The sequence below is a fragment of the Syngnathus typhle genome, linkage group LG12 (assembly GCF_033458585.1).
Source record: "Syngnathus typhle isolate RoL2023-S1 ecotype Sweden linkage group LG12, RoL_Styp_1.0, whole genome shotgun sequence".
NCBI lineage: Eukaryota > Metazoa > Chordata > Actinopteri > Syngnathiformes > Syngnathidae > Syngnathus > Syngnathus typhle.
Genome location: NC_083749.1, coordinates 12800749 through 12825284, shown reverse-complemented (window position 1 = coordinate 12825284; position 24536 = coordinate 12800749). Strand labels below are relative to the sequence as shown.

Sequence of the window (24536 nt, the reverse complement as noted above, 5' to 3'; positions counted from 1 at the left end):
AGGCTATTTCATGTCAAAATAGGCTGCTCTGTTAATGTTTCGAGTAAATCTACGGATCGATATGGAAGGGAAACATAGGTAAGTAGTACCAATGCGTTAGATCGAACTTTAGTCAGTTCTGATCATTTTATAGGAGCTTGTTTGAGAAATGTGATTGTTTACACTTTGCTGAGGCTCATGGGAGATTGCGAGCTGAGGGTCATGGGTTTTTGCGGATGGCTAATGCTATAACGATAGCTGCTATACGCGCGAGGCGGTTTCATGTCAAAATAGGCTGCTCTGTTCATGTTTCGAGTAAATCTACGGATCGATATGGAAGGGAAACATAGGTACCGTTTTTTTCCGTGTATAGTGCGCAAAATTTAACTAATTTATTGTCCTAAAATCTGGGGTGCGCATTATACATGGGCACAAATTTTTTTTAATTTATTATTTTTTTTAATTATTTTTTTTTAAAGAAAGTCATGGTACAACAAAACCAACAACAGGACTGACCGACAACGTCGTGGAACAAAAAGACAGGGTGACATTACCAAAGACAGGAACAGACATGCAATGATCCGACGGTGAGCGAGGGGCAGACAGGACTTAAATACAAAACACGTTACATCGATTGAGGTGACACAGGGCTCGAAGCTTATTTTTTGCCCAAGTTGCCCTCGGCAAGTTGGAGAAAATTTTACTTGCCCGAAACAAAATTTTACTTGCCCGAATTTTTTTGGAGTGGATTTTTACTTGTCCGACACATTTTTGCAATAAATAAGACAACACTATAAGTTTTGCTTTCATATGTTTTTATTCCATCATATTGTGCCTGCAGCCTGTTTTAATACAGTGTAGAACGTTTGATGCAATTAAACCACACTAGTCTACTGTAGTACCAAAATTCAACCGGAAACAAGCTCTGCTGGTGCGCAGGCGCAGAAGAGCCAGGGACGGGTGAGGGAGCATGCATTTAATTACGAAGCGCTTTGCCGTTATCAATGTATTGCAGACTTACACGAGAAACTAACCGCTCCCTAGAAAACAAAATGTCGGACCAGAAGCGGCAGAAGTTGCGAGAAATTATGCACAAAATCGTCTTTTTACAGCTTGAAAACATGGTATTATGGCAGGGCAAGTTCGGGCAAGTGAGGAAAAATTCTACTTGCCTGTCTGCCATCGCTACTTGCCCCGGGCAATCGGGCAATCGTTAGTTTCGAGCCCTGTGACACAGGAAGAGAGGGGTGACGCGAACAGAAACTATGGCAACCTAGACACATAGCAAAACTGGGGACGAGACATGACAAATCTCCCCCGAAATAAAACTTGAAATCACCTTTCTTCTTGTTTGTTGTCAATTGCGCATTGCATTCAGCCATCCCGCCCAACACACTTAGTAAAATTCATAATTGACGACACATCGTTTGATGCGATGGTGCAATCCTTGATAGTGTGTTATTGTCAAATATTGTTTGTTTTTTAACCTCCATCGCGGACCGGCCGTCATACGGAGGCCACCATTACAGATGCGCAGAACGGATGCGCAAGACACGTCAGCTATATAAAGAGCGAGAGTTGTTTTCTTCCTGTTAGTTTCAATTCACAGTTTAATTAGCAGTTTCCATCAGCAAATAACAAAATGCGTATTACAGGTCGGTCATATTTTATTTCACAACATTTTGCCTTGTTCCTTTCGTCTCTGCTGTTCACTTCAAACACGCTCCATACGACCGCAATGCTCTCGTATCAGTCGCTTGCTCGATCACCTGCTTGTTTGCTGTCTGTCACAATGTACCCTACACAAATCCGAAACATTTGTTGCGGCTCCGAGTCATGACGAGGGGCAAGTTTTGGTTTCCAAGGGTGTTTTTATTCCTCTTCAACGTCTCTCCCATACAGAGCCGCCCTTTTCACGTCCGCACGCCTTTTTCACATGTACGCACGGAGCGCGGTGGTGCCTTCACGGGCACTCGGAGAAATCAACGCCAACAAAAAAAATACATCCAGCCTATTTAAGACCATACCAAAGACTATAAAATGGGACCCATTGCCTCCCTGTGTGTGTGACGATCATTGGGACTTAAAATAAAAAAAAAATAAAAAAATAAAAAAGAAAATAAAATAAAATTGGGTGCGTATTATACACGGGTACAGGCTTTTTTCCAGCATCAACATGCCATTTTTAGGGTGCGTATTATACATGGGGGCGCATTATACACGGGAAAAAACGGTAAGTAGTACCAATGCGTTAGATCGAACTTTAGTCAGTTCTGATCATTTTATAGGAGCTCGTTTAAGGAACGCGATTGTTTACACTTTGCTGAGGCTCATGGGAGATTGCGAGCTGAGGCTCATAGGAAATTGCGGATGGCTAATGCTATAACGAAAGCTGCTATACGCGCGAGGCTATTTCATGTCAAAATAGGCTGCTCTGTTAATGTTTCGAGTAAATCTACGGATCCATATGGAAGGGAAACGTAGGTAAGTAGTACCAATGCGTTAGATTTAACTTTAGTCTGTTGCAATCATTTTATAGGAGATTGTTTGAGAAACGCGATTGTTTACAGAGGGCTCGTTGGTTATTGGCTAGTGGGTGCATACCGCAACCCTAGTCAACCTCCGTTTGTTGCAGTAAAGCTTCTAATTTATGCGCCTTATAGGCCGGTGCACCTTATATATGGACAAAGTTTTAAAATGGGCCGTTCATTGAAGGTGCGCCTTATACCCTAATAAGGCGGAAAATACGGTAAATACCCATGTAGAATGCGCACCACAGATTGTAGGAGAATAAATTAGTTAGATTTTGCGCATTATACATGGGGAAAAAACGGTATTTTGAGAAATTGTTCACTTAACTTGATAAATCTTAAACATATTTTGTATTTTATTTCAAATGTTTACAGCTGGGAATCCTTACTGAAGAGAAGGAGGCTCTGTTGGAATTGTGGGAGCTTCGCAGGCAGCAGTATGAGCAGTGTATGGACCTACAACTATTTTACAGGGATACAGAGCAAGTAGACAACTGGATGAGCAAACAAGAGGTAACCTAACTTAACCCAGCAATCCCTCCCTGCAAGTGTGTGTTTACTTTTACTAGGTGTCTTGGTTTGTGATACAGATCAAGCCTTCTTCCCTTTTTATTCTTATCTGCAGTCGTAGTAATCATAAACTTTAATTGATGTGAAACCTGAAGTAATCTCATCTATTTGCCTTAATAAACCAGTACCCAATCTCTCCATTTCAAAAACCTTAGTGAGTACATTTCTGCCGCTAACAGGATATTGCAAAATGTTTTGTTTTTGTTTTAGCATTAAACAGTACGAAGCATACCAGTCATCTGCTCAGTCAAAAATATTTTGTAATAGATATTAATGGGAATTAAATTGGGCAACCTAATTGATGGAGGTGGCCATAAAGTTTCATCACTGTACCCGGCCACTTAGAAGCATGTGCTGACAAAAAATGTAAATATTGACAAAATACGGTGGCGCCCAAATAGGTAATATTTGCATATACTGTCGTTGAAGATCATTGAAATGCATTTAAAAAATGGTGGGGGTAGTAAGGGGTTGTAAACCGCAAAAGAAATCTTAAAAAAAATCCGATAAAAAAATAAAAGCTGATAAATAACAGATATTTTTTTCCGTTTTCCTTAAAAAATGGGGCTTGGTTACTCTGCAATGTATATCCAAAAATTATACATGGGAAATAAAATGCAAAATATGTTTAAGGTTTATTTATATCCAGTCGCTCTGGAGTACAAGTCGCATCAGCCATAAAATGAAAGCCATGAAAATCGTGAAGTGGAACGAAATTTATTGGATAATTTAAACTTTTTTAACAGATAAAAAAAACTTAAGTGGGGCGTGCAATATTATTCGGCCCCTTTACTTTCAGTGCACCAAACTCACTCCAGAAGTTAAGTGAGGATCTTCGAATGATCCAATGTTGTCCTAAATGACTGATGATGATAAATAGAATGCACCTGTGTGTAATCAAGTCTCCGTATGAATGCACCTGCTCTTTGATAGTCTCAGGGTTCCGTTTAAAGCGCAGAGAGAACCATGAAGACAAAGGAACACACCAGGCAGGTCCGAGATACTGTTGTGGAGAGGTTTAAAGCCGGATTTGGATACAAAAAGATTTCCCAAGCTTTAAACATCTCAAGGAGCACTGTGCAAGCAATTATATTGAAATAAGAGTATCAGACCACTGCAAATCTACCAAGACCCGGTCATCCCTCCAAACTTTCATCTTAAACTAGGAGAAGACTGATCAGAGATGCAGCCAAGAGGCCCATGATCACTCTGGATGAACTGCAGATAACTACAGCTGAGGTGGGAGAGTCTGTCCATAGGACAACAATCAGTTGTGCACTGCACAAATCTGGCCTTTATGGAAGAGTGGCAAGAAGAAAGCCATTTCTCAAAGATATCCATAAAAAGTCTCGTTTAAAGTTTGCCACAAGCCACCTGGGAGACACACCAAACATGTGAAAGAAGGTGCTCTGGTCAGATGAATCCAAAATCGAACGTTTTGGCTACAATGAAAAACGATATGTTTGGCGTAAAAGCAACACAGCTCATCACCCTGAACACACCATCCCCACTGTCAAACATGATGGTGGCACCATCATGGTTTGGGCCTGCTTTTCTTCAGCAGGGACAGGGAAGATGGCTAAAATTGATGGGAAGATGGATGGAGCCAAATACAGGACCATTCTGGAAGAAAACCTGTTTGAGTCTGCAAAAGACCTGAGACTGGGATGGAGATTTATCTTCCAACAGGACAATGATCCAAAACATAAAGCCAAATCTACAATGGAATGGTTCACAAATAGACGTAACCAGGTGTTAGAATGGCCAAGTCAAAGTCCAGACCTGAATCCAATCGAGAATCTTTGGAAAGAGCTGAAGACTGCTGTTCACAAACGCTCTCCACCCAACCACACTGAGCTCAAGCTGTTTTGCAAGGAAGAATGGGCAAGAATTCCAGTCTCTCGATGTGCAAAACTGATAGAGACATACCCCAAGCGACTTGCAGCTGTAATTGCAGCAAAAGGTGGCGCTACAAAGTATTAGCGCAAGGGGGCCGAATAATATTGCACGCCCCACTTTTCAGTTTTTTATTTGTTAAAGTTTAAATTATCCAATAAATTTTGTTCCACTTCACGATTGTGTCCCACTTGTTGATTCTTGACAAAAAATTAAAATGATATCTTTATGTTTGAAGCCTGAAATGTCGCGAAATGTTGAAAGGTTCAAGGGGGCCGAATACCTTCGCAAGGCATTGTGTGTGTATGTGTGTGTGTGTGTGTGTGTATATAACTAGATTGTAGAGTTAACAAAGTACAAGGAAAGACGTGGGTTTGGTAAACGGCTCTTTATTTACCAAAACAAAGTTCCAGGTGTGTGGCGGCGTGGACTTCAGCCACGGAGGTGGAAGAGAGATCCATAGAATAGGACCGGGGGTGCGTAAAAGCCATGACCGAGCCCCATCCCCCGGACAGCCACCCGGCCGAGCGCCGGCCCCCGACTTCTCTCCACGGAGGTGAAAGAGAGCTACGTAGAGTAGGACCGAGCGTGCGTAAAAGCCATGTCCGAGCCCCATCTGCCGTCCCAGGACAGCCATCCGGCCGAGCGCCGGCCCCTGACTTCTATCCACGGAGGTGAAAGAGAGCTCCGTACAATAAGACCGGGTGTGCGTAGAAGCCGTAATAGTTTTTCAAACCTTCTGTGTCACTCCAAATCCTTAAATCCTTCAAACTCTTCGTCCTCCGTGTCACTTAGAAACAAAGCCGCTAATTATATATGCGGGAAATATGGCAGTTGCCGGCTACAGTAACTCAGCGCAGTTGCAGTCATGGAGTTAATATTACAGCTGCTATAATTCTGATTGCTCTCTTCTTTGACAAAGAAGTAAAGTTTCAAATTTAATCAAGTAATGACCAGACAAAACAGTAGTGTATGGTAGTACTGTTATATTTGAGGTAGCCAGTCCTCGGGATGATACCAGATCTAAGGTATTTCCATTCTTATGCGTTGCTGCCTGTACGGCTTGCGTAAAACCAAACGTATCAGTTGAAGTCTGAGACGCCGATGTCATGTCTCATGTCTTTGTAGTCTGTGATCAGTGTTAAGATATTATCGGTCACGTGACCAGAATCAGGAAGTATGGGCATGTTTCAGTACAGTGTTGAAAGAGAACGCTGTTTGTTCTATTCTCTCCTGCAAAACTACTACCTACATTTTGTGTTATACAAGGCATTGTTGTTTCACCCTTTCCTTTATTAAACCTGGAGTCAACCTTCAACCTGGCCTTTAGAGTCTTTATGAGTGAAAGTGGTTGAGCTTACTGTCTTCGGATATTAAACATTTGGAGGGCAGGATAGTGAAACAACGTCTTCATCGCAGAAAGTAACAAAGTTAAACGCCAAACTCAGACTATGGATGGACAAAAAGGTCACTGAAGGCTATAATCTTACAAATCATGTTCTACAAAAGCGTCCTCTGGCAATGCTGCTGCCATGCCGAGGCAGCGAAAGTACTCCTTTCCTTCACAGATAAAGAAAATATTCTGAAAATAGAAAAGGCACAATTAGAGGCACGCATGGAGATGGAAAAGGCACAATTAGTGGCACGCATGGAGAAGCTCTCATTAGAGAAAAACGTGGCTGCGGCTGAGGCCAAAGCAGAGGCTCTAGAAGCAGCGGCTACCATCAACGGTTGTGAGCGAGGTAGCAGGAAGATTCAACTCGATGAGAATCCCTTTAACCCACTAGACTGGACCAGAGAATATGTCGCTCAACAGTCCAAGGAGCGCGGAAAGAATACGCTCCTACCGAAACTGACCCACTAAACATATTATCCAACCCGCCTCCGCACCTTCTCACTCAGGATGACACTAACCAGCTATACACAGAGCCCCCAGCGCCACCACGTGTACTCCCCCAGGATGAGCCTGTTCAGTACTCAGCTGACCTTGGCATCATAACCATTTTGTCAAGACGAGCCTGGACAGCGATTCACAGAGCCAACAATGGCACCACATCTACACTCTCACGACGAGGCAAGATGGCTACATGTAGAGTCTGCATCAGCACCTTGTCTTTCCCCGCAAGGTGACTATTCATATCTACGTGCAAATACCGTGCCAGGTAACTATTACAGCTCCACGGCCCATATCAGAGAATGGTCCGTGCCACCCTCACCTATACATTAGCGAACAGACTACCAGCTCATTGGCCACAACAACATGCCCCTATCACATCTCGTATTCCAAGAGATACACAGGGCCATCAGGGCACATATACAGCTGCACCCAAATACTGGGGTCCATCACGTCCTACCGTGCCCAACTACATACCCCAAAGCAACCAGCACGACCAATCAGGTATCAACGACGTTGTCAGATATTTCGCCCGTCGCGAGCTGGTCACTACAAGTATGACTCCATTCAACAAGCCTGCAAGCTACAGAGCTTGGCGACTGTCTCACTCCCAGCGAGGAAATGGATCTACTGGTCAAGTGGCTCGGGAAAGTGTCGGGAGAGCATGCAAAGCGTATCAGGGATGTCAATGCCAATCACCCCCAACGAGGACTCCAGATGACATGGGACAGACTGGATGCATGCCACGGAGCCCCTGATGTAGTCGAAGAGGCTCTCTTCCAACGCATCAACAATTTCCCAAAAATCACCAACAAAGACTGTGCAAAGCTCCATGAGCTCAGTGACCTCTTGATGGAATTAAGAGCAGCCAAGGCAGACGGAACCCTTCCAGGCGTTCAGTACCTAGACACAGCCAGAGCAATAAGTCCCCTGGTTCAAAGGCTGCCCTTTAGCCTGCAAGAAAAGTGGCGGACAAACGGATTCAGCTACAAACAACGTCATGGAGTTTCATTCCCCCCCTTTGGAATTTTCGTGGACTTCATCTTCCATTAGGCTAAAATCATGATTGCTTCAAGGCCATTCGCCAAGCCAGAGCGTTCCTGAAAGAGCACAGAATCTGTTTTAAATGTTGCACGTCTACTAAGCACATGGCCCAGGACTGTAAGTATACAGCCACATGTATTGAATGCGGGAGTGAGAAACATAACTCTGCACTTCACCCTGGACCAGTATCGCAGACCAAGGAGCCGGCCCCTACTACAGAGCATGGCGGGGAGCTAGCCCCTACAGCTCCTTCGGAGGTCACAAGCAATTGCACCGATGTCTGCGGTGGCGATCAGAGCAACAGATAATGCTCTAAAATCTAACTTGTCAGGATCTACCCTGTCAACCATCGTGAGAAAGCGACAAAGGCCTACGCAATCATCGATGAACACAGCAACAGATCATTGGCTCGTTCCGAGTTCTTCGACACCTTCAATGTCCAAGGACCCCATTCTCCATACTCTCTCCGCACATGCTCTGGAGTGACAGAAACCATGGGGAGAAGAGCTCCGGGCTACCAAATCGAATCCAAGTTAGGCTTCTCCTACCAAGTCTTGTAGAATGCGATGACATCCCAAACAACAGATCGAAGATACCAACTCCTAATGCTTCATCCAACCACCCTCACCTGAAATCAATCGCTCATCTCATCCCAGAACTTGAACAGAGCACTCCCATAATGCTTCTCCTAGGGCGAGACATCATCAAGGCCCATAAAGTCCGCAAGCAGGTGAACGGTCCAAGAGATGCTCCATTCGCCCAGAAACTCGACCTTGGATGGGTGATCATCGGAAATGTGTGTTTGGGACGGGTTCACAAGCCTGACACCATAAATGCCCTGTATACCAGGACTACAGAGCAGAAACGCCCCTCCATCTTCGAACCCTACCCGAACGTCTTTCAAGTGAAAGAGAGGTAGTCAATTCCAAGGCACCGATCATCCTAAGCTACAGTCGACAGAGAAACTTACCTGCAACGGAGAAACCGACCAGCTGGGTTCTACAATGTTTCAACAAACAAAGGATCGATCTAACGATGTGTGTGTGTGTGTGTGTATGTGTGTAAATGTGTGTGTGTGTGTGTGTGTATATATATATAGTAAACAATAAAAAAAAAATACAAGTGACTCAATGGGTGCTCAATCTTTAGTATGTGGGGATCCACCGTAGAAGAGAAATCATGCCCCGCCCCCATTAAGTTGACCATGCGTGATCTGAAAATGATGTAAAACTGATGTTTTCCGTTTTCTACTCTGTATCTTGAATGTTTAGGCTTTTCTCTTGAATGAAGATCTTGGTGACTCCCTGGATAGTGTAGAAGCACTGCTTAAGAAGCACGAAGACTTTGAAAAGTCTCTCAGTGCTCAAGAAGAGAAGATTACTGTAAGTTCACACATTTTTTCAAAAGGAAATATTCATAATAAAGTGTTCATTTACAGCAGGGGTGTCCAAACTACGGCCCGCGCGCCAACTGCGGCCCGCGGTCCCGTTTTTATTGGCCCTCCTTGCAAAAGGTTTGGACACCCCTTATTTACAGTAGGCATACAGTATGATTTTTCCCATCCTTGCAGAGCACAGATCTAATTTTCAGGTTCAAAACTTGCTGGCCCACAATTTTAAAATCTTGCTGTGTAAACCAGGCTTTACTTATAAAGCTTTTGTGACGCAAATCCTGGAAGTTTTCAGACACGCACTTGTTGATAATTATTTTAATTATTCTGTTTTACGCTCTTTCTACATCCTAAGGCTTTAGATGAATTTGCAACAAAACTTATCCAGAACAACCATTATGCTTGTGAAGATGTGGCAACCCGCAGAGATGCGGTGAGGACAATATTTATTTTCATCTTTTTTTTTTTTTTTTTTTTTTAATAGTTGATATGACGACAATGATTTGACTTTGTCTGAATATTTTAGCTTCTCAGTCGTCGAAATGCCCTGCACGGGCGAGCTCAGTCTCGACGTTCTGCTTTGGAGGATTCTTTCCATCTACAACAATTTTTCAGGGATTCTGATGAGCTGAAGAGCTGGATCAATGAGAAAATGAAGACAGCTAGTGATGAAGCTTACAAGGTAACAACTGAAAGTTGACTTTAAATTTCAAGCAGGAAGCGTTGTTAATGGTGACTAATGGTGAGAATAGAAATAGGATGTACAGCTAAAACAAGTTTACATATACTATTAAAAAAAACATACTTTTTTCATGACTGTTTAACATGTAATCAGACTACCGTAATTTTCGGACTAAAAGTCGCTCCGGAGTACAAGTCGCATCAGCCATAAAATGCCCCAAAAAGTGAAAAAAAACCATATATGTCGCTCCGGAGTATAAGTTGCATTTTGGGGGGCAGTTTACCGTTTTTTTCCATGTATAATGCGCAAAATTTAACTAATTTATTGTCCTAAAATCTGGGGTGCGCATTATACGTGGGTACAAAAAAATAGATTCTTTTTTTTTTTTAAATCCGGATATCCTACGGAGGCCGCCATTACAGATGCGCTTTCTTCTCTGCTGTTCACTTCAAACGCGCTCCATACGAACACAATGCTCTCGTATCAGACGCTTGCTAGATCACCTGCTCGTTTACTGTCACAATGTACCCTACACAAATCCGAAACATTTCTTCGCTATTGAGTATGCTAGCGCATGCCCAGTGATACTGACCGGCAGAATAACATCCGATTGTTCTCAAAGATGATCTTTTTTCTGAAATAATTTTACGTTCACGGACTTAAGTAGGAGTCAACATTTGGGTGCGTATTATACATGGGTACAGGCTTTTTTCCAGCATCAACATGCCATTTTTAGGGTGCGTATTATACATGGGGGCGCATTATACATGGAAAAAAACGGTATTCGACAAAATCCAACACCAAGAACAGACATGAACGAGCAACAACAGGCTAAACGATAGGTATGCTAACGTGACACAAAGAGCTGAGAACAAGCCTGACGTAACAATCAGAGTTATTAAAAAAATACTATTACATAAATAACACGTTTATAAAACCATCTGTGTCACTCCAATTCATTAAATCCATCGATCGTCCTTTGTCAACAATGGGTGCGCGCCGCTGTTGGCGCTTGAACTTCAAAATATTCCACAGGCCCATATAATGATATATAAATTAGATATCAAATAATTATTACCGTTTTTTTCCACGTATAATGCGCAAAATTTAACTAATTTATTGTCCTAAAATCTGAAGTGCGCATTATACATAGGTACAAAAAAACAAAAACCTTTTTTTATTTATTTTATTTTATTTTTTTTAAGAAAATCATGGTACAAACAACAATTTTTGAAGAAAATCTTGTCACGGATAGTTCTTTACAACGTCACTTTCCTCTCTTTTCATTTTAACCTAACTGATCGCCGTGGTGCCTTTCTGGGGAGTCGGAGAAATCAACGCCAACAAAAGTCAAGTTTATTTATTTCAAAGAAAATACATCCAGCATAGTTAAGAAATCACCAGAAAGATCACCATGACAATTGTGAATAATAAATAAATAATTATTATATATATTATTATTATAATAATAATAAATAATTGCGATAAATAGCTGGAACATCACTCAAATATTGGTGATCCCGTTGAGAGTCTCACATATTTCTTTGCTATTGAGTTTGCTACTGCATGCGCAGTGATACTGACCGGCAGAATAACATCCGGTTGTTCCCAAAGATGAAATAATTTGATTTTTTTCTGAAATAATTTTACGTTTACGGACTTAAGTAACTCGGCCGGGTCATACCAAAGACTCTAAAAATGGGACCCATTGCCTCCCTGCTTGACACTCAGCATTAAGTGTTGGAATTGGGGGGCTAGATCACCAAATGATTCCCGAGCGCGGCGCCGCTGCTGCTCACTGCTTCCCTCTCCCCCAGGGGATGGATCAAAATCACACGGGGATGGGTCAAATGCAGAGGACAAATTTCACCACACCCAGATGCGTGTGTGACGATCATTGGGACTTTAAAAAAAAAAAAAGAAAAAATTTGGGTGCGTATTATACATGGGTACAGGCTTTTTTCCAGCATCGACATGCCATTTTTAGGGTGCGTATTATACATGGGGGCGCATTATACATGGAAAAAAACGGTATATAAGCAATAATATTATCAAACCATCTGTGCACGCTAAATCATTAAATCTATCGATCAAATTCCTCGTCCTTTGTCAACAACGCCGCGCGTGGGCCCTGACGTCAGCCGCGTCGTTATTCCACAGACGTAGTATATAACTACATTGTAGCGTTAACAAAGTACAAGGAAAGACGTGGGTTTGGTAAACTGCTCTTTATTTAACAAAACAAACTTCCAGGCGTGTGGCGGCGTGGACTTCCAGCCCCGGAAGTGGAAGAGAGCTCCATAGAATAGGACCGGTCGCGCGTAAAAGCCATGACCGAGCCCCATCCACCGTCCCACGACAGCCACCCGGCCGAGCGCCGGCCCCCGACGCCTATCCACGGAGGTGAAAGGGAGCTCCGTAGAGTAGGACCGGGCGTGCGTAAAAGCCAGTCACTCCAAATCCTTAAATCTTTCAAAGTCTTCTTCCTCCGTGTCACTTAGAAACAAAGCCGCTAATGATGCTGGTAGTACGTGGGGCCCTTTGTCATCCCGTGACGAATCTTTGTCCTTTTTGTAAACAACCGCCGCACCACGCCGCGTTGCGCTGCTGACGTCACTGGAAATTCAAATTACAGTAATCCCTTGCTACATCGCGGTTCGTTTATCGCGGGTTTTTTGGGGGGGAAAATTTTTGAAAAAAAACACAAGTCGCTCCTTATTATAAGTCGCCCCCCCCCACCCATACTATGAGAAAAAAACGCGACTTATAGTCCGAAAATGACGGTAAACCTTTCCTGTTTTAGGTCAGACTGGGTGATCACATGAGCACAAAATAGGCTTCTAGAAAAGGGTGCCATTCACAATGGCGCCACAAAAGAAGTTCAGCAGGCGATTCGCAGATAACTGTGCGAGCCAATGGATCGTGGTTTAAAATTGTTAAAACATCACAAAACAGGCACATTTGTGAGCAGGGTTCTGGGCAGATGCAGATAGTGTGCCTTGTCACCACGGGGCAGACATGGTGAAGGTCGCCCACATTCAGGTTCCGTCGAGCATGAGGGAGCAGATGTCGGCCACATGCAGGTTCCGACGAGCACGAGGGAGCGGATGTCTCACACGGGTCGCTGCTGCAAGGCCAAGGCGTGGGAGCCGGACCCGGTCAGCACAGGCTTGATGACCAGGACGGCTGTCACTGAGTTATGGCGGTCCTGACCGATGCGTGCAGCTATCCAGGTTGCGGCCGATCTGCTGAATGAACAGCCAAACCTGGGATGGCCCCCGACCGTGGCCACACATCTTTGCAGGCCAACGCCACATCACAGACAGAAAGAAACAGAGGAAAGAACAAAAACAGGAGAAAAAAATTATGGGGGGCTGCCACACACGACGACACTATTAAAAATAAAATCTGCAGGTTGAAGCTCCCAAGTCCCTGCTCCAACTCAAGTTTGAGATTTTGTGTGGCACCAACACTATACACAATTTGAGCAAGTTTCATTAAAAAAAATCTGCTTGAATAAAATGTGGTGGTGATGGAATGAAAAGACCGCAAATAGAAATTATTTTGAAAACTAGTCTGATTTCATATCTGAGTGAAGAAATACATTTTTGTCTGGTGTTTGAAAACTTGTGGTTTCAACTGTCTACTGTCTTCTGTCGCCATGGTTTTGTCTGACAGGATCCCTCAAACCTACAAGGCAAGGTGCAGAAACACCAGGCTTTTGAAGCAGAGCTATCAGCTAACCAGAGCCGCATTGATGCTTTGCAAAAGTCCGGCCAAGCATTGCTTGATGGGAAACATTACGCATCCTCTGAGGTAGACTGTCGTATGAAAGAGGTCAGCTCGCAGTGGAAGAAACTGCTGGAAGCCACCGAGCTGAAAGGTATCACCTGAATACCTCTCAGTGCTAAGAAGTGCAACAACCAATAAACTAGTATTGTATCAATGATACATTTTTCGTGTCTTAGGTATCAAGCTCCGCGAGGCCAACCAACAACAGCAGTTTAACAGGAATGTAGAGGACATTGAGCTCTGGCTGTATGAGGTTGAGGGTCACTTGACCTCAGAGGACTATGGGAAAGACCTTACCAGTGTTCAGAACCTACAGAAGAAACATGCACTTTTAGAGGCGGATGTAACTGCACACCAGGTTTGTAGTAATCACTAGATAACTGTCATATGGGTATTTCATGCTACGTCTTATGTTGTTTAACAGTAAGCATTCATACAGACTAATTTTTCAGGATCGAATTGATGGAATAATAATCCAGGCTCGACAGTTTCAAGAGGCTGGACACTTTGATGCTGACAACATTCAGAAGAAACAGGATGCTGTAGGCATTCGTTACCAATCCCTCCGTGAGCCAATGGCTGCACGCAAACAGAAATTGGCAGATTCTCTTCGTCTCCAACAACTTTTTAGAGATGTTGAAGATGAGGAGACTTGGATACGTGAGAAAGAGCCCATTGCTGCCTCTTCAAACCGAGGTAAAACTACTCAGCTATTGCATTTTATCACTCAAAATAAGCAAGATGGCAGTTGCAATAGGGATTTTGATAGAAACCCTACTGACTTTACATTAGGGATGCATGGAATTAATATTTTGGGCCAAAAAAGTTCAATTAAAGCCATAATCTTTCCAATGGGGAAATTGTGATCTCTTTCTTTCATGACATATTCAGGCTGATTGTTAAATCAAGCGGACTCCACCCAAAAAGTAGGTGTCAGTAAGTGTACTGCCGTTTTGTTCGAAAATACCATTAAGTCTCTTCTAAGTCTTTTTTTCAGGGGGGAATTGTAGCACTGACATCATTTAATACAGTTCAATCATGTACAGTGGGGCAAAAATGTATTTAGTCAGCCGCCAACTGTGCGAGTTCTCCCACTTAAAAGATGAGATGCCTGTAATTGTCATCATAGGTGACAGCGGTCAAACGTTTTCTGTAAGTCTTCACAAGGTTTTCACACTCTGTTGCTGGTATTTTGGCCCACTCCTCCATGCAGGTCTCCTCTAGAGCAGTGATGTTTTGGGGCTGTCGCTGGGCAACACGTACTTTCAACTCCCTCCAAAGATCTTCTATGGGGTTGAGATCTGTGAGATCTGGAGACTGGCTAGGCCACTCCAAGATCTTGAAATGCTTCTTACGAAGCCACTCCTTTGTTGCTCGGGCGATGTGCTTGGGATCATTGTCATGCGGAAAGATCCAGCCACGTTTAATCTTCAATGCCTTTGCTGATGGGAGGTTTCCACTCAAAATCTCACGATACATGGCCCATGTGATGGTTTTGACCCTACGGGGTGAGATCTTGCGTGGCGCCCCAGATCGAGGGAGATAATCAGTACTCTTGTATGGCTTACATTTTCTAACAATTGCTCCCACAGTTGATTTATTCACTCCAAGCTGCTTACCTATTGCGAATTCAGTCTTCCCAACTCGGTGCAGGTCGACAATTTTGTTTCTGGTGTCTTTTGACAGCTCTTTGGTCTTGACCATTGTGGAGTTTGGAGTGTGACTGAGGTTCTAGACACGTGTCTTTTATACTGACGAGTTCAAACATGCGCCACTAATACCGGTAACAAGTGGAGGACAGAGGAGCCTCTAAAACAGGGGTCTCAAACTCCAGTCCTCGGGGGCCGCGTTCCGACATGTTTCCCTCGTTAAACAAACCTGATTCAATTATCAGGCTCCTGCAGAACGTGAGGATGAATTGATCATTTGAATCAGGTGTGTTTAACGAGGGAAACATGTAGGAATGCGGCCCCCGAGGACTGGAGTTTGAGACCCCTGCTCTAAAAGGAGATGTTACAGGTCTGTGAGCACCAGAAATCTTGCATGTTTGTAGGTGACCAAATACTTATTTTACAGAGGAATTTACCAATTAATTTATTAAAAATCCTACCATGTGAGTTCCTGGATTCTTTCCCCCATTCTGGCTCTCATACTTGAAGTTCACATGATGAAAATTACAGGCATCTCTCAGCTTGTGAGTGGGAGAACTTCCACAATTGGTGGGTGGCTAAATCCCCCAAAGTAAGTGCCAATGTTGGGCCCTCGCGTTAACAAAAACAGTGATGGATGTTAGTGCTATTTTCTTTTCATGCCAACAGGTGGAACACGCGTGCCTTTGTTTTGTGCAGAAATTCACTGCTGCACTTTTCCAACCCACTATACATTAGTGCAGGGGTGTCCAAACTACGGCCCGCGGGCCAACAAAGAAGTAGTACTGGGCAGGCAAACGAGTTAGCGGAAAGATGCTAATTCGCGATCATGCTAACACGCGCAAACGGACCTCTAAAGGAAATTAAACGAACATTTGGAGCAATACTACATTGTCCTAAAGCAGGGATCACCAACCTTTCTTAAACCGAGAGCTACTTCCTGGGTATTTTTCCCATTACAAATAATGGAAAAATGTTAAATCCGTTTCAAGACAAAAAATAACCCCGCCTTTTTTAAGCATTTTTTCATTTCCGCATATTTGTCCGATCACGCAACTGTAGCGCACCGCCTAACGCGCAACCGTAGCGCGTCGCCCACCGCGCAACTGCACCGCGCTGGTCGCATTATTGTGACAGAGCAGTCGCTGAAAATTTGAAAATATTTTTGAAGTCCTGATGTATTTTCCAAAATTTAAGTGGACCTAAGTGCGCTGGGAGCTTAATTTTGTCCGATCGCGCAACCGCAGCGCGCCGGGCGCTCACTGTCGCATTGCTTTAAGAGCATCTTTGTGTTTTAGGATGGCTTTACTACTCCCACTTGCTTTCTTTGAAGGCATGATTAGGGGTTCATACAATCCTCAAAGTAACGAAAATACAATGACAACGGAGTCAGTAGGCATCCGGGGCGCCCGGTCGGGTTTTCTCGGGTCCTCCCGGCCCGGCTCATCTTGCGAGGTTCGACCTCCGAATTTTGTTTGACAACCGAAGCAAAGAAATCTAGAATTTTTTGTTCAAATTCCGGTTTGTTCGAGAACCAGGACGTTCGTAAACCGAGGTTTGACTGTAAAATAAATAGATGCAGCTCACTGACAAGTGCCGCTATTTGAGCTAATTTTAGAACAGTCCTGCGGGCGACTCATGCGGTCCTCACGGGCGACCTGGTGCCCACGGGCACCGTGTTGATGACCCCTGTCCTAAAGGTTAGACACGTGATCATTCATTTCTCTTGTTAGGCGATACACTTAGATCGCCAATGACTCCTGTACCACTGTAACCGACATATGTACAAGAACGTAAAAAAGGAAGTGGTATCGCCTGAAAACGGCCTTCAAAATAAATCACCCTACCTCAAATCAAAGCATGGCTGAATAACAAATAACATGGAGAATTCTTCTTATTTTGTCACTTGGAAAATAAAGACACTTGTGACAATGAAATTTGTTTTATAACAGTGTGTATTTGCATGACATTTTTGTAGTTAATGCCAGAAAAAACTATTGGCCCCGGGCCCCTTCACTTTATCAAATCTGGCCCTCCTTGCAAAAAGTTTGGACACCCCTGCATTAGTGGCATCTTCAATACGGGAAACTCAGTTTCTGTAGCACTTACAGACGTCACAAAAGTATCATCATCATCGGCGGTCACTCGGAACGAGTATGACGGTCTTCTTTTCAGGGTCGTCTACTTGTGGGTCCGCAGGTGGGCGTAGAGGCCGATCCGGGATCCACATATTTTTGTGCAGTGTGGGCAGGGGAAAGTGGTGGTGGGTTGTGGTCGTGCTGGAGCCAGTTTTTGTCTTTCCTTTCGGAGTTGTCGTTTGGTTTCTGCGACACGGCGGAGTTCCTTTTCGTGATGTGCTGCACCTTCTTGCACCGCTGCTCTCCAGCAGTTCCTGTTCAAGGCGATGCGCTCCCAGTCCCGAGATGTTATTTGGAATTTCTTGAGATTGGTCTTGAGGTTGTCCTTAAAACGTTTCTTTTGCCCGCCCGGGGCTCGCGGACCTCTCTCCAGCTGGGAGTATAACATCTGTTTGGGGAGGCGGGTGTCAGCCATGCGGATGAGATGTCCTGTCCATCGGAGTTGGTGCTGCATTATTAAGGTGGTGATGCTCGGTATCCTGGCTTCCTCCAGAACGCTGATGTTTGTGCGTCTGTCCTCCCATTTGATCCGGAGTATTTTCCTCAAGGTTCTCTGGTGGTGTTGTTCAAGAGCTCTTAGGTGCCTGCTGTAGGTTGTCCATGACTCTGCCCCGTAAAGTAAGGTGGGGAGAACCACAGCTTTGTAAACCAGGAGCTTGGTGTCAACCCGGAGGTCTCGGTCTTCGAAGACTCTTTTCCGGAGTCTGGCATACGCTCCACTGGCACAGCTCAGGCGATGGTTGACCTCGGAGTCAATGTCCGCTTTGGAGGAGAGAAAACAGCCGAGGTAGGGGAAATGGTGAACATATTCAAGTGCAGTGTTGTCCACATTTATGATGGGCGGAGTAGATGGCTGGTTGGGTGGGGGTTGATGTAGCACCTGGGTCTTCTTGATGTTCACGGTCAGACCCAGGGCTCTGTATGCCTTAGCAAAGGAGTTCAGGATGCCCTGGAGGTCTTCTGCAGAGTGTGCTGCTATGGCATTATCGTCTGCATACTGGAGCTCCACGACCGTGGTGGTTCTGATCTTGGTTTTGGCTTTGAACCTGTTAAGGTTGAAGAGCCTGCCATCAGTCCTGTACCATATTGGGATTCCGTGTGGTAGTTCTTTGTTGATGAGGTAGAGTATGGCGGCAATGAAGACAGAGAACAGGGTGGGTGCAATAATGCATCCCTGTTTGACCCCTGTCTCTACAGTGAAAGGCTCAGTCAAGGAGCTGTTATTGAGCACTGTAGCTGTCATTCCGTCATGTAATAAACGCAGTATTCTGACGTATTTGTCCGGGCAACCATACCTCAGAAGGATGCTCCATAGGGCCTGGCGATCCACCGTGTCAAAGGCTTTTGTAAGGTCTATGAAAGCCATGAACAAAGGCTGTTTATGCTCACGGCATTTCTCCTGGAGTTGGCGTGCTGTAAAGATCATGTCTGCAGTGCCTCTAGATGGGCGAAAACCGCACTGCGATTCTGGGAGAATTTCCTCAGACAGTGGCAGTAGGCGATTGGCAAGAACACGAGCAAGTACTTTGCCAACTGTTGAAAGGAGCGAGATGCCCCTATAGTTTCCGCAATCCGCTTTGTCCCCTTTCTTGAAAATGGTCACTATCAGAGCATCCCTGTGCTCCGAGGGGAGTACTTCTTTTTCCCAGACCTTCAGAAAGAGGGAATGGAGGTGGCGCTGGAGCTCTAGTCCACCTTCCTTTAGGACCTCAGCTGGGATCCCATCTGGCCCAGAGGCCTTGTTGTTCTTCAGGCTCCTGATGGCATCTTGGACCTCTACTAAAGTGGGAGGTTCACCCATGTCTTCCCTGATGGGACTCTGAGGGATGTGACTGAGGAAATCTGACTGAGTTGTGCTGTCACGGTTGAGGAGTTCCTGAAAGTGCTCTCTCCACCGGTTGTTTATGGACTCATTGTCCTTCAACAGCTCCTGCCCGTCTTTAGAGCGTAGGGGGTTTTGGCCGCGATGGCTTGGGCCGTAGACAGCCTTAGTAGCGCTGAAAAAGCCTCTGGTGTCACCAGAGTCTGCCAAACTCTGGATTTCCAGTGCCCTTTCTGTCCACCAGGAGTTTTTAATCTGTCTCACCCGGCTCTGGACGTCAGCCTTGGCTTTGGAGTGGGCCTGTCTCTTTGCTGTGCAGGTGATGTCATTTTGCCAGACACGAAAGGTTTCCCTTTTCTTGGAGATGAGCTGTTCTATCTCTGTCACAAAAGTATAATCAAGGTCTGACTGAAGGTTTTTTCCCAGGCAAAGATTTAATTGGTGTCCAGAACCTACTGAAGAAACACCAGGCTCTCCAGGCCGAGATCACTGGTCATGAGCCTCGTATAAAAGCGGTTACCTTGAAAGGAGAGGCCATGGTGGAAGAAGGTACTCATGTTCCGGTTTTGTTAAGTATTGTAGATTGTGTGATTTACAGTCCTCTTCATCTATATTCATGTTGGTACTTAGGACACTTTGCAGGTGAAGAAGTGAAAGTTAAACTCTCTGAGCTGCATGGACGCTGGGACATTCTGAAGGGTAAAGCCTCTCAGAGAAGACAGGATCTTGAGGACTCTCTACAGGCCCAACAATACTTTGCTGATGCCAATGAAGCAGAGTCTTGGATGTGGGAGAAAGAACCCATTGTGGGAAGTACAGATTATGGCAAAGATGAAGACTCCGCTGAGGTCTGTAAATGCAGTTGGGTGGGGCTAGGATCGTCGTAATTATGTTGTTCACTTTAGTGGTTCTTTATATATTCTTAATTTTTTAAACTGTCTTTACAGGCTCTTCTAAAAAAACACGAAGCCCTGATGTCTGACTTGAGTGCTTACGGAAGTAGCATCAAAGCACTAAATGAACAGGCAACGTCTTGCAGGGTAAAAATACAGTAACGCCTAGTCTGCACAAGTGTGTATGCGTGTCCTGAAGTAGCGTTGGTTAGGAAGTATCATTATGGATGACTTTGATATTTTGTTTTATATTCAGTCCAAATGTGTTTTGTGACATTTGAATGAGCAGCAGCAAGTGGCACCGACTGATGATGAGACTGGAAAGGAACTTGTCCTGGCCCTCTATGATTACCAGGAGAAGAGCCCACGTGAAGTAACTATGAAGAAAGGTGATATTCTCACCCTTCTAAACAGCACCAATAAGGTAAATATAAGATGTATTAACTATAATAATAGAATAACAATTGGCCAAAAACTAATGCTGTGGAGGCTATATAGCCCTGGTCATGTTGTGGTACTGGTACATTCCGGTACTGTCACATTGAAATTGGAGTTTATTATTTTTTTAAATAACGACAATAAATCTCTTAAATGAGAGGGTTTTTTTTTGTCAGGCCCGATTATGTGTGCGAAGTGGGGCTAAACAATTTTAGGAAAAGATTGAATTGCAATTGTAATGACAATTTGGGAATTTTGTTTGAATTCTCAATTGTCTTTGTCAGATCACGTTTCAGGGGAATATTCAGTATGTAGAGTAACATTACATTCGACCTCAAACATTACCCTAATGAACCACAGTCACTATAGAGGTTGTGTGTGGGAGGCAGTAATTTTAAATGTTTTATAAAATGGTCCAAAACCTATTGTGGCTTACTGAAATTGTGCAATAGTGTGTGTATTTAAAAATACAATAGCAGAAACTGTCCAAAAACCGACAAGCTCAATGGATGCAAGAATTATGAAGATCCTTTAAAATAAGGGGGGTGGTCGTATATTAAAATGTAATCTCACCTATAATGATGTTTTTGATTGAAATAGGTTTTGATTTCAGTAAATATTACCCATTTATGCTTCTAGTTCAACAAGAGTCTTTATATATTTTTTTTGTTCTTTACGATAATCAAATGTTTTGAAACTTGTGTGTCAGTTTTTATGTACCGTACTTTCCGCATCGTAAGGCACACTTGAAAGCCTTTAATTTTCTCAAAAACCGAAAGTGTGCCTTTTAATAAGGTGCACCTTTTGTGTGGACAAGGCACAATTAGAGGTTTCTGCAAAACCAGGATCATTACAGACGAGCAAAACATGAAACAATGACGAGAGGAAACTTGGCATGTTTAATGGCGAACTTGCCCAACTGTTTAATTCGGATGCAGAATATGAGGACCTGGATGTATTTCAAAGAGTCAAAGTCAAAGTCTGCTTTATTGTCAACATCTTCACATGCCGAGACACACAAAGAGATCGAAATTACGTTTTCCCTATCCCACGGTGACAAGACATATTACACGATAGACATACTATATATTTTATATATATATTTGCGTATAGCGTGAGGAGAGGACACTTGCTGCTATCAACACCCGTAAGGCAGCAGGCCCAGACAACATTCCAGGTCGAGCGCTTAAGGACTGCGCTGAGGAGCTTAAGGGTGACCACAGATATCTTTAACACTTCCTGCAGCAAGCCGTCGTCCCATCATGTTTCAAGGCTGCCACCATCATACCTGTGCCGTAAAAAACTGCCCCATCCTGCTTCAATGACTACCGTCCCGTGACACAGACACCCATCATCATGAAGTGCTTTGAGCGGCTTGTCATGACACACATCAGATCCATTCTCCCACCCTTGACCCCTTCCAGTTTGTATACCGAGCCAAACGGTCCTCTGAGGATGCAATCTGCTCTGCCCTCCACTCAGCCCTCACCCACCTGGAAAAAAGGGACTCGTATGTGAGATTGCTGTTTGTGGACTTCAGTTCTGCTTTCAACACCATTGTACCACAACGACTCATCAGCAAACTTGACAAACTGGGACTCAGTACCTACCTCTGCAACTGACGACTGGACTTCCTCTGTCAGAGGCCTCATTTAGTACATGTTGGCGACAATATCTCAAGCAGCATCACGCTGAGCACGGGTTCCCTCTAAGGCTGCGTGCTCCAGGCTGCTTTTCACCCTGCTGACGCATGACTGCACTGCAACTTACAGCAACAACCGCATAGTGAAATTTGCTGATGACACGACTCTGGTGGGTCTCATCATCAAGGGTGACGAGACTCAATACAGGTTGGAGGTCGACCTTCTGACCACGTGGTTCAGGGACAACAACCTCCTGCTGAACGTCAGCAAGACCAAGGAGATTGTTGTTGACTTCCGAAAGGGTCACACCCAACACCTGCCACTGACTATTGACGGTGCAGAGAGTGAGCAGCACCACATTCCTTGGGGTGCACATCAGTGAAGACCTCTCCTGGACCACCAACACTGCATCGCTGGCGAAGAAAGCTCAGCGCCGCCTGTACCGTATTTTCCGGACTATAAAGCGCACCGGACTATAAGGCGCACCTTCAATGAATGGCCCATTTTAAAACTTAATCCCTATATAAGGCGCACCATTGATGCATCATGTCAGATTTTTAATCCAATTCAAATCATTCTCCATTTTATATTTTTTATTTTCAACTTCAGATGCAACAAATTACTTTATAATCACAAAATAGTGATCCATAGTCTTTTTGATTCATGATTCATAGTTTTCCGCGGGCCACTTATGCTTGATTTCATGGCACAATGCTTTGGGCCAGTTTAAATTTAGGAATTCGGTCCATTTATAAGGCACACTGGAGTATAAGGCGCATTGTCGGCTTTTGAGAAAATTTTAGGTTTTTAGGTGCGCCTTATAGTCCGGAAAATACGGTACTTCCTGCGGAAACTCAGGCGAGCAAGTGCTCCACCAGCCATCATGACCACATTCTACCAAGGCACCATTGAGAGCATCCTCTCCAGCTGTGTCGCTGTGTGGGGTGGAAGCTGAAGTCAAATTCATTGTTTGCCATGCCCAAACATGGCAAATAAAAATTCTTGAATCATCTTATTTTTACTTTTTGTATTGTTTACTTGAATGTGTTATGTCTTGTCACCGTGGGATAGTAGGAAACGCAATTTCGATCTCTTTGTATGTCTTGACATGTGAAGAAATTTACAATAAAGCAGACTTTGACTTTGTATGACTGGGGTGTCCAAACCTTTTGCAAGGAGGGCCAGATTTGATAAAGTGAAGGGGCCCAGGCGGCAATAGTTTTTTCGGACATTTTTTAACTACAAGAATTTCATGCAAATACAGTTATAAAATCAATTTTATTGTCACAATTGTCTTTATTTGTCAAATGACAAACTATCCAAATATAAGCCACTCAGGCAGAACAACTCTAAAAACACAAATTCTACCTTTCATTCATATCTGAAGTCAGATAAGATTAAACAAACTGTATGAAGTACCTTAAATTTACATGAGTTTAAAATTATTTTGCCTCATGAACATTTTAAACAGGAGTTATAAGTAATGCAAAGTTATTATTAAAACTTAAAACAAGTGAATTTTGGTCTTAACATGGCCACTTCGTAATATTTAATATTAAGTAATATTTACTTTTGATTTAATTTTGACTCACAGCCCCGTGTGAAGAATCGCTGTTGTGATGCCAGTTCAGCTTGGAGCTGCTTCACTATCAGCGCGGTCACTCCCTGTTAGCTTGTCGTATGGGTTGTTTAGTCTGATAGTGTCTCTTGAGGTTGAAATCCTTAAACAAGCCAACCGCCTCTTTACAAATTAGACAAACACAATTTCCTCGCTTTTCAGTGAAGTATTGTAATTCACATCTCTCTCGAAAGCGACGGCCCTCAATGTCAACTTTCCTCATTTTCTTTGCAGCCGCCATGGCAGAAATGAGCGGAAAGGGGTTCGCAGCACAGATACAGACTGATATTATTAAAGTGGGGCTGCCACCTTTTGGCAAAAGGAGGAATTATAGTTTCAAGTTTTATGATTTTTTTTTATTCAGTTTAACTGTCTTATCGATTAACAATAATATGAGTACAGTACATGGTTAAATAGTAAAATGTAAAACTGAATTCGTACAACTGAATTCACTTTATTTTGTTTTGTTTTTTACTGTTATTCATGACATGCATGCGCCCCATGATGCGGTGCACCCTATGTGTGGATCAAATACAGAATAGCCCCCGAAATTAAGT

At 43.8% G+C, this 24536-nt stretch overlaps 1 protein-coding gene across 4 annotated transcripts in view; it reads left to right on the top strand.

The window, feature by feature from the left end:
• Window positions 1–24536, top strand: part of sptan1 (spectrin alpha, non-erythrocytic 1) — a 117664-nt gene that overhangs the window by 16420 nt on the left and 76708 nt on the right. For all 4 annotated transcript variants that reach the window (XM_061292612.1, XM_061292611.1, XM_061292610.1 and 1 more), the window contains 11 exons: window positions 2886–3023; window positions 9186–9296; window positions 9660–9737; window positions 9831–9986; window positions 13665–13869; window positions 13955–14136; window positions 14231–14474; window positions 19814–19936; window positions 20018–20235; window positions 20335–20427; window positions 20570–20704. In XM_061292612.1, coding sequence (XP_061148596.1) covers window positions 2886–3023; window positions 9186–9296; window positions 9660–9737; window positions 9831–9986; window positions 13665–13869; window positions 13955–14136; window positions 14231–14474; window positions 19814–19936; window positions 20018–20235; window positions 20335–20427; window positions 20570–20704 — 1683 coding nt within the window. The remainder of the gene's footprint in view (window positions 1–2885; window positions 3024–9185; window positions 9297–9659; window positions 9738–9830; window positions 9987–13664; window positions 13870–13954; window positions 14137–14230; window positions 14475–19813; window positions 19937–20017; window positions 20236–20334; window positions 20428–20569; window positions 20705–24536) is intronic.